The following is a 9,219-nucleotide window of genomic DNA, read 5'->3' on the forward strand; positions in this document are numbered from 1 at the left end:
AAATCAGGTTTTGAACACCTGGGAAAATAAATCAGTTTCTGTTGTTATTTAGGGTTCTTAGGGTATATTTCAGTAATGCTATAGATTATTTAATGGTCTTTAAGTATTCTAGTGTAAAATAGCTAATGTTTTTCAATGCACATTTTATTAAAGAGCTTGAAGGAAGCATTTGCTGACTGTCTGGAAGTCTTTGTGTTTACTGTAACTGTAGCACAGGGAGTGTCAAATTCAAGGCTACTTATGACTCCTTTAAATATAGCCAGTGTCAGAGGATATGTCTGTGTGCTATGTCTCAGGGTAAGTGAGACAGATTCTTCCAGAGACTGTTTTGGATGATGATGATTTAGTATGCTGATAGACTGTATGGGTAAAAACACCATGCAGAAAATTATTATTATTAGTATTATTATTATTATTCTTTTTGACCATGTTATATTAAAATGATGACAGAAATGTGAAATAAATATGCAATTTATTTGTACAGTTTGGAGCTACAATACAAGCAAATGTTCTAGCACTGTGAATAATTTTTCAGAAATTTATATTAATAGTATATATATATATATATATATATATATATATATATATATATAGTACAAGATTTCATAGTACAAGATTTCAGGAATTCAACACATTATATTTACATGGCTGTTTCACACATTGCAATTTAATTTCAGAATTTAAATGAATGATTTTTAAAAGCTTTATGGGATTTTCTGTAACCTAGAGTGCAAAATATTTAATCACAACATAAAAAAATTATAACCTCAAAATTGTGATGCTGTACTAAATATATTACTGATAAAGATGGTTGCAACCTTAGAAAACTGATGATGTTTCACAGTATAACCATGCATAATGTTAGTGAAAATCACTATAACATCCTGGATGTATCAATAAATTAACTCATTGCACAAACACCACATGTATATACTTTTACTTACTGTATGCTTGTTTTGCAATTTTTACATGGACAAAAAAATCATTGTGCATTCATCCATAAATCAAAATTAATTTCTGTTTTTTGAAGGTAATCAACACTGTATTATTCAGAGTTTGTGGTTACAGATAATTATATATAACATAAAGTTGTAATGATCAGTGATATAGCTAAACATAGTATAATAACAGTTGCAATGCTATGTGGATTTTAACCCAACAGAAATGATTCATCCCGATGATTATTATTAATGCTGCCTCATAGAGTTGTTGTGTTAAATACCCTTTTGAATCTTCAGTTTTGAGGCACCAGTTGTCCAAAAGTCACTTAAACATACAAAGAAAAGAAATAAAACACAAATCTGGCCTGCAATCAGAAGCTATGGATGACATCTACGAACACCTTATACCACAATGAAGCTCATTGGGGTTGGGACACAAGAAGGATTCAATCAGTGTTACAGATCGTCAGACTCAGGGATCTCGAAAGGCTCCAGAGAGACAGTGGGTAAAATGAGAGGCATGCCGTCGGAGATCCATCCTTGGGCAGTCCTGTTGAAAGTGGGCCGCTTAGCTGTGGGATCCTGGAGCTCAGGGTATCGAGGAGCATTCAAGTCCAACTCTGGAAGCTTGAAGGTGATCCCTCGTGGAGCTTTTTCAAAACCACCAAATGGTGTAGCCACTCTGAGAAAACAGAGTTATATATATATATATACACACACACACACATATATATATATATATATATATATATATATATATATATATATATATATATATGCATTAAAATGAAACTAAATATAACATTTTTGTTCATTTTTATTTTGTGAAATATTTTTATTTTATGATGATAAATATGAAATCAAACTGATCAGGGATAGGTACATATATCCCTATATATCCTGTATATTGATTGTAAAAAATAATAATAATAATAATAATAATAATCCAGCATAAATTCAGATTTCAAATTTTCATCAAATTTTAGGGCATGAATAAATTTTTCAGATATGAATTATTGGATATATGGATATTGAGACTGCACCTCCTGTTCTTCTCCTCAGGATGGTGCTGTGTACTACAGATACTATATTACAGAACTGAACATATACACTTGAATAACTGTACCATTTTTAACAGTGTGTCATACATTAAATATAACAATGTTAACTGTCATTAAACTATATTTAATAATAAATATGATAACTTTAAAATAAACCAACATATCCTGAAAAAAACTGCATTTGTATTTTCTAAAATTAAAAAGAATTTTTGTTGGAAACAGTATTTGCATGATGGCATTAAGAAAAAAAATACAATACCTATTAAAGCTTTTGTAGTCAGGCAGCTCTGGTTTAGGCTCAGGCACTGGCATGTGAACTTTAAGTGTTTCGGCCAGCGTGGGGTCATTGATGATGGCTTCTTCCCAGGGGGAGTGGTAGGATTTTGGCATAGCTGTGGCATTGAACCTCTCTGGAGGAATGTTTGTCAAGGGACCGCCATATCCTGCAAAACATTTTCTGCTGTTTAGACTTTGATTGCATGTTATCATTTGATCTGGTGAAGTTCTGGATATAGCGTAGCACTCTATAAAGAATATCTTATGTAACACCATATAAATTGAAAATGACTGACCTAAATGGAGATGAAAGAAATGGAACTAAACTGAATCAGTGAGATTAAAACTGGACTCAAACAGAATTAACTGAACCATACTGCACTTCAATAAACCTAACAAACTTAAAAATCCAGTTTTGTCTTGGATTTAGTAGCACAATACAACCTTCAAGTTTATGTTAAAGCAAATGCAGCATCCATTTATTGAACATTCAGACAGTGAAATCGACACACACACACACACACCCCTTTTCACCCTTTTAATGTCAGAGTGATTCACTAACTAAAAATAGAAAGTAAGTTGGGGGTGTCGTGTGCTGTCGCTATCATATTTTCATTTCACTCTCTCTGATTCCATTGCACCTACTCTAGATGATACAAGGCTTTGTAAGCATCTTACAAGCATGTGAGGGTGGATAACAAGCAAGAGTACTGCAATCCTCCTGACTCATCTGCCATTATGACACCCATTAATAATTCACATAAACCATTTTCATTGTTCAAATGAAATAGTTTTGAAATAAAATTTGTTCTAAAACACAATTCTCATTTTTGTTACGAAGTTATCTATTGTATGATTTAACTGTGCATAATAAACATTGGTGAATTTTACATACCTGGTGCAATGTCCTCCGGGTTTGCTGGGTTTCTGGGATCTGGTGTGTTTGGTGGTGTTTTTGATGCAACTTCTTTATTTTCTGAGTTTTCTGCATTTGCTTGATTTTCATTCTGAAACAAAATGCCAATTTCAATTTGGACATTGTGCATGTAGCAAGACAAAAAGACTAAACAATTTTATATCAGGATGTTTTTTATTTTCTAATAATTTCACATTGTAGATAAAGTGGCATGAAAGTGACTTTGTTCCACGGTTAAAATTGCACTGTGAAACCACATTTGACACAGATTAAAATGTCTGTGTACATTTCCCAAAAGTGCACTATTTAACATTCTATGTTAAAAAAAAAAAAAAAATTAAACAAAAGACACATTTAGACCCAAGAATTCCATGGAGGATTTTAAAAATGTCAACACCACTATTTTCAAGTAAAATAGTTAGGATCACAACATGTCACAGCCTAGATTACCACAGAATCATTACATCAAGAGCTCAATCACTACCATTGTGTCACAGCACTGACACTCTTTTCTTAAAGTCATCATGAAATCAAAATTGACCCTATTTACTTTGTTAGTGCATATTACTAGTCTTGTGGTAAACAATTAATTTGTGTATACATAGAAAGGTAATACACAGAAAAAAAAAATGTGGTAATCGTGGTAATCTTTAATCAAAATCTGAAAAGTTACTTCGGATCTGGAATGGAGTCCCTTCTCTGATGACGTCAGTTTGACGGCTTGGGTTGAAAACGCTTAAACCACTCCCCTCCAACCGTTAGTCTGTTATGAGCGAGAGATGGAGAGGCGAAGCGCTAAAGTAAAACCCTGCCCTCTATTCAATATTCCGTTTTACTTGGAAATATGTCACAACACTGGTGAAAATTTGTTTGCAACTTCCGGTTCACATGGACTTTAAAAAATAGATTTTTTAAAACAATTCACTTATAACAACTATTCACTTTAAAATAATTCACTTCATTTGGTAGCAATTAAGAGATACTGTGGCTTTTGCATTTGCATACATTACATTATATATAAATGTATATATAAGTTATGTATACTTATAGTGTACAGATTTAATTTATGTATAAATGCATTTTGGCACACAGTGGTGAACATGAACACACACACACACACACACACACACACACACACACTTGAACAGTGATAAATGAAGTAGGTTGTCAGGGACGCCTGGCAGTGCTGACCCTTAAGAAGGAACATTTGGAAGGACACGGGGCACGTGGCATTTGCTATCTTCCATGTGTGGCTGCCATTCATTCAGCTGAGAGCACATGCTTGCTTTACCAACTAACAAAGTAACCACACATACAGTAGTTCAACAATTATATAACAGCCTAGTCTTAGGCTCAGTGTCAGTGATCAAGTGATGAATTAAACATCAAATTAGATATCTGAGCCATTTTTATCACATCAGGAGTAGGTTAGGTATAACACTGATTTGTATCCTTAACTTTGAACTGTTGTAATGATTTATGCACAATAAAAGCAAATAGACTTCATTATGCATGTAGGCTCAAGCCAGTGTATTTGTGTAGATGCTACTTACACTTAAAATGGTGTTGGCTTCATTCTGAATGCTTTCAAATGTGTATTTATCTGATCTCCGCTGTCGCATCTTAAAAAGGCGTGATCCTCGGTTTGACAAGAGAGAAAGTTCCTCCAGCATGATGTCTTTTGGAGTTGAAAGTTTCTTCCCCAGGTCCATAGTAAAACCTGCATTAATATCACACCATTTTGTTATGACAAAATAATTCAACAGAGCCTAAATGAATAATGGATAATCCAAATTGGATAACGCTTTATAATAACAACTTATGTGTGTGTGTGTGTGTGTGTATATATATATATATATATATATATATATATATATATATTAGGAGTGTAACGGTACATGTATTCGTCTCAAACCAAATACGAATGTCACGGTTTGGTGCATGAAGTCACACAACGAATACAATTCAGATACAGAAGGGGGCGCGCGTGGTAATGCAACATTGTATGCTATCAGTAAAAAATGCAGAAGAAGACAAAGAGGCGATTGATCAGTATGTTTACATGTGTTTCAACTGTGGAAAGACATCAGACAAAACAGCTTGAGAATAATAGCATTACATTGAGAATAATAGCATTACACGTAGCATTACATTTACCTCAGGCATTTAATGTCGACAGCATGTTACGGTAGTTTATAATAGAGAAATAACCTCTGGAGAGAAGCATTTCAAATATGCACTATATTAGCCTATTCATTATATTTAGCCTACTTAACCTGTTGGTAATTTCTTGATTATTTAATGTATGTTTAAATAAATTTGTCATGAAAACCAGTTGACAGTAACTATGTAAATGATTATATTTCAAATTGAATTGGAGTAGAAAATTAACTTAATTAGATTTAGAAGTTAATGCAAAACCTGCCTTATGTGCAATTTACATGTTTTATTATTATTATTATTATTATTATTATTATTATTATTATTATTATTATTTGAGTGTTGATTAATAAATCTAAAAATAAATAGCAACTGAATTTAATAATTTTGGCTCTGTTGTCAATTGTAACCTTTAATATTATAGTAAGGGCTACCTATATAGTTTACAGCATTAGCTACGATTTTTATCCTTAAGAAAATGTAATTATAATTGAATTAATTTAAACACAGAGGCACATTTGTTTAAAAAACCGAACCCGTACCAAACCGTGACTTTAAAACCGAAGTACGTACTGAACCGTCATGTCTATGTACCGTTACACCCATAATATATATAGTTATGTATGTATGTATGTATGTATGTATGTATAAATATGAACATACATGGCTCATGACATGATTACAATTTTATATGGACATTATCTGAAGATGTAATGTAATGTCTGTTAATGACTCAATAATGAAATTAAAGTTATTATGAAGTGAACCTTTATAGATGCTTCATTTGATTCTTATTTGAATAAATACTGCATGTATACATCATGTATTCAAATAGCATATCATATATCATGATATAACAAAACCAAAAATACAAAAAGGTTTTAGTGTGAGTTTAGATGTCTGTGTTAGAGACACATTCTATGACAGGTCACATGGGAAAAACATTGAAATTTAATAGAAACTGTTAAATTCATGATAAACAGGTAAAACGTGATGGTTATGAATGTTTTATTAAAGGGAAATTATAAAAGTTGCAAGTCCATGTGCTATTGCTGCAGGAGCTTTTCACCTAAACTGTTGATGTTACACATTACAAAGATGATTCCAAACATAACTTGACATTTAAAATAGAAAGCATTCATTTTGTGCATCATTCATTTTTATTGAATGATTTTCAACATGGGAATGTCTAATGTAACTTAAAGCATTTAAAATGGCACATAATCTAAAAAGTTGTTTAAACAGGAGAAGCTCTCTTGTTCTCCATGATCTTTATTCTGTGCTCATTTCAGCTCCAACACAGCTGTCCTGCCCCATCCTTCCAACTTTAGCCTCTGCAGAAATAGCCCATGACAATGACAGAGTGAATCCACTGGCAGGCAGCAGAACATCCACACAAGATTATTTATGGCTAGAATGAGGCTGTGGCCCTGAACCACATTCTAAATGTTGCCGTTTCTCTCTGTGATGGGCAGCTACGTTTTGTGCTGTGCTCTGCAATCATTCAGTGCTGATCTGAGAGCAGGTTTTGACAGAAGGTTATACCATTGGCACCACCATGGACCTCATGGCAAAGGGCAGCTGCCTGCATCTTCCTCTCACGCACTGAAAGAGTGCTGAACTGTGACATGTTGGTTTAAATGAGAATCCCAGTAGTGCTGCAATACATAAAGGACACAGATACTTGAAGTAGAACTATCTAAAATCCATTTATAGGATAATGCGATAAAAGTCTTGAGAGAACCTCTCTGAAAAAAAGAAGGTTATAAATAAGGATATAAAGACTATAAGCTTTATAAATAGGATGAATTAATCTACTATTGAAACTACAATGTTGTACATTTTTATTGCTAAAATTCATGATATGTTGCCACTCTGGATATTCAAAATATGTTGGCACTCTCATTGTAATTTAACTAAAAAATCCATTTATATAAAGTTCAAATTTACTGTAGGACATCTGTGTAAATCTGTTGAGGACTGCTATGGAGTTTTTCACCCTGACAATTTTAATAGAAAACAGAAAATAAAATTTTAATAATTAAGACTATTATAGTAACCAAAGCAAATCCTTTAATTGCATTAAATTCCATATTTAGGCGTTCAAAGCCACTGTAAATGTCCTTCCATAACGGTCATGAAAGCATAAAGGTGAAACTTATCCGACCACAAGCCAAATCTTTAAACAGAACAAGATAGCATATGTCATAAAGTGATATAAATCAATGGTTATGCATGAGCTGGTGACAGAACATTGTGTCCAGGGTGTAGATTGGGTTACTGAGGCTGAGCAAAGCCAATAGAAACTTTTTTGGCACAGTTCACACGGCCTTGCCATTTCACCCTTTACTTGCTGCTCTCATCAAAAACTTTAAAACGATTGTTCTCTGATTTCTCTTTTTTTGTAACATTGCTAGTATTGCTTAAATTGATCTGTGAAAGTTATTCCTAATTAAACAGTTTGCTTTTTTTCAAGGTTATACAATAAAATTAGTCTGTTTGCATGCTTTGTATTTCTGTGGCAATAAATTTAAAAATTTAATTCTGTTTTAGCCATCATTCCATTATTATGTGCACATTTATACATCATCAACCCATTTAAGATATTTCTAAAATACATCTCTTTGTATCTATGTTTTGCTATCATAGTTTAAGGGTCAGAACTGTCCACAAAACACAATACAACCCCCAATATTGTTATAACACATGTCGGTTATCATTATGTCCACACAGCACACACTCTCTCAAGGAAGGCCAACTTCTTCTTACCTGTTAGAGCTGTGTTTGTCTTGAGTTCTACCTGTACAAATGTAGAGTTTACTTTTAGATAGATCGATCCGGCCTGATTTGTCTTTGTCTCGCACTGTTCTTGACTTGCACTGGGGTGGGGGTGTGTGCGGGTGTTAGTGGAACGCCAGCTTACATCAATAGGCTAATTTTAGCTGTGTTCAGCACTCAAACCTCTCACAATGCTGTAAGATGGTACGGAAGGGGGAGGGAGAATTGTATACTCGAGAATAAAGTGTACAAATGTCTGTGGGTGATTACTTTGTATATATGTGTGTAAAAGGTGATGGGGCTTTAGTCTGTGTAATTCTTAGCTGCAGAGGCTGGGATTTTCTTGATTGTCATTTAAGGCGGGCCTTCCAGTAAATAGACCCCACTATTTCTCTTTCCATACAGAAGCATGGACAGTATGACAATCCTGCTCTTGCCTTATTGCATAACACATAGTCAGGCCTGAGATAGCTCTCTGCTCCAAAAGGGGCAATGGATCCAGGGTAGGGAGAGGTAATGGAACATGATCTCAGTTGGGTTTCCATTCAATTCTTTTGATGCGCTTTTTGAAAATGCACATGAGAAATCCTGAATGGAAACGGTTGACATGCTAAATAAACGGTAGATATTTAACGCACTAGATGCAAATTATCTTCTGTTTTGCGCTAGTTAAAATGCGTGTCAAAAAGATGACTCTTCAACAGTTTTGTTCTTTGCAATTTTGATTCGATTGTACAATCTGGCTTTGGAATTTTAGAATACGAAATTTCAGAATGATCAGAGCAACGTTTCAGATGTGATGCTTTAATCCAGATTAATCCAGATATGAATGAATTAGTCACATACTTTTTTTAATGCACATCTTACATTCCTAATAGATTCACTAGGAGTTTTTTCTGTAAATATGTTTTCATCACAGTTTATGTGCATTTCTTTTTGTCCATTATTCAATGATCCACCTGAAGAGAGTGTATTTTGAAGAGATTTTGTTCACATCTTGTGCAATATCCCAAAATGTGCAGGCCTAGCCCTAGGCCTATATTTTTCAGAAAACCATTAAAGATGTGTAGGCCTATATGTGACCCAT

At 33.7% G+C, this 9,219-nt stretch overlaps 1 protein-coding gene across 2 annotated transcripts; it reads right to left on the reverse strand.

Moving 5' to 3' along the window:
* Positions 1 to 455: 455 nt before the first annotated feature.
* myoz2b (myozenin 2b) lies at positions 456 to 8,289 on the reverse strand. 2 transcript variants are annotated; one of them, XM_051893734.1, is made up of 6 exons: positions 8,124 to 8,289; positions 6,900 to 7,012; positions 4,748 to 4,914; positions 3,174 to 3,285; positions 2,262 to 2,445; positions 456 to 1,623 (listed from the first exon to the last, which is right to left on the reverse strand). In XM_051893734.1, exons 2-6 carry the CDS (start codon positions 6,982 to 6,984, stop codon positions 1,398 to 1,400), a joined length of 774 nt encoding a protein of 257 aa, XP_051749694.1. In that variant the 5' UTR covers positions 6,985 to 7,012; positions 8,124 to 8,289; the 3' UTR covers positions 456 to 1,397. The 2 variants fall into 2 exon arrangements, with proteins under 2 accessions (XP_051749694.1, XP_051749704.1); XM_051893744.1 differs by lacking the exon at positions 6,900 to 7,012 and having other exon boundaries at positions 8,124 to 8,266.
* Between the last annotated feature and the right edge of the window lie 930 nt (positions 8,290 to 9,219).

This window comes from Ctenopharyngodon idella, chromosome 1 (assembly GCF_019924925.1).
Source record: "Ctenopharyngodon idella isolate HZGC_01 chromosome 1, HZGC01, whole genome shotgun sequence".
Lineage (NCBI taxonomy): Eukaryota > Metazoa > Chordata > Actinopteri > Cypriniformes > Xenocyprididae > Ctenopharyngodon > Ctenopharyngodon idella.

Bases quoted from the DNA above. Each gene is read 5' to 3' on its own strand.
- myoz2b (XM_051893734.1), bottom strand. From the start codon at position 6,984: ATGTCACAGTTCAGCACTCTTTCAGTGCGTGAGAGGAAGATGCAGGCA. The intron at 3,286-4,747 runs GTAAGTAGCATC...ATTTTGTTTCAG, and splicing joins AAGCCAACACCATTTTAAGT to AATGAAAATCAAGCAAATGC. The intron at 1,624-2,261 runs GTATTGTATTTT...CTGTTTTCTCAG, and splicing joins GACTACAAAAGCTTTAATAG to AGTGGCTACACCATTTGGTG.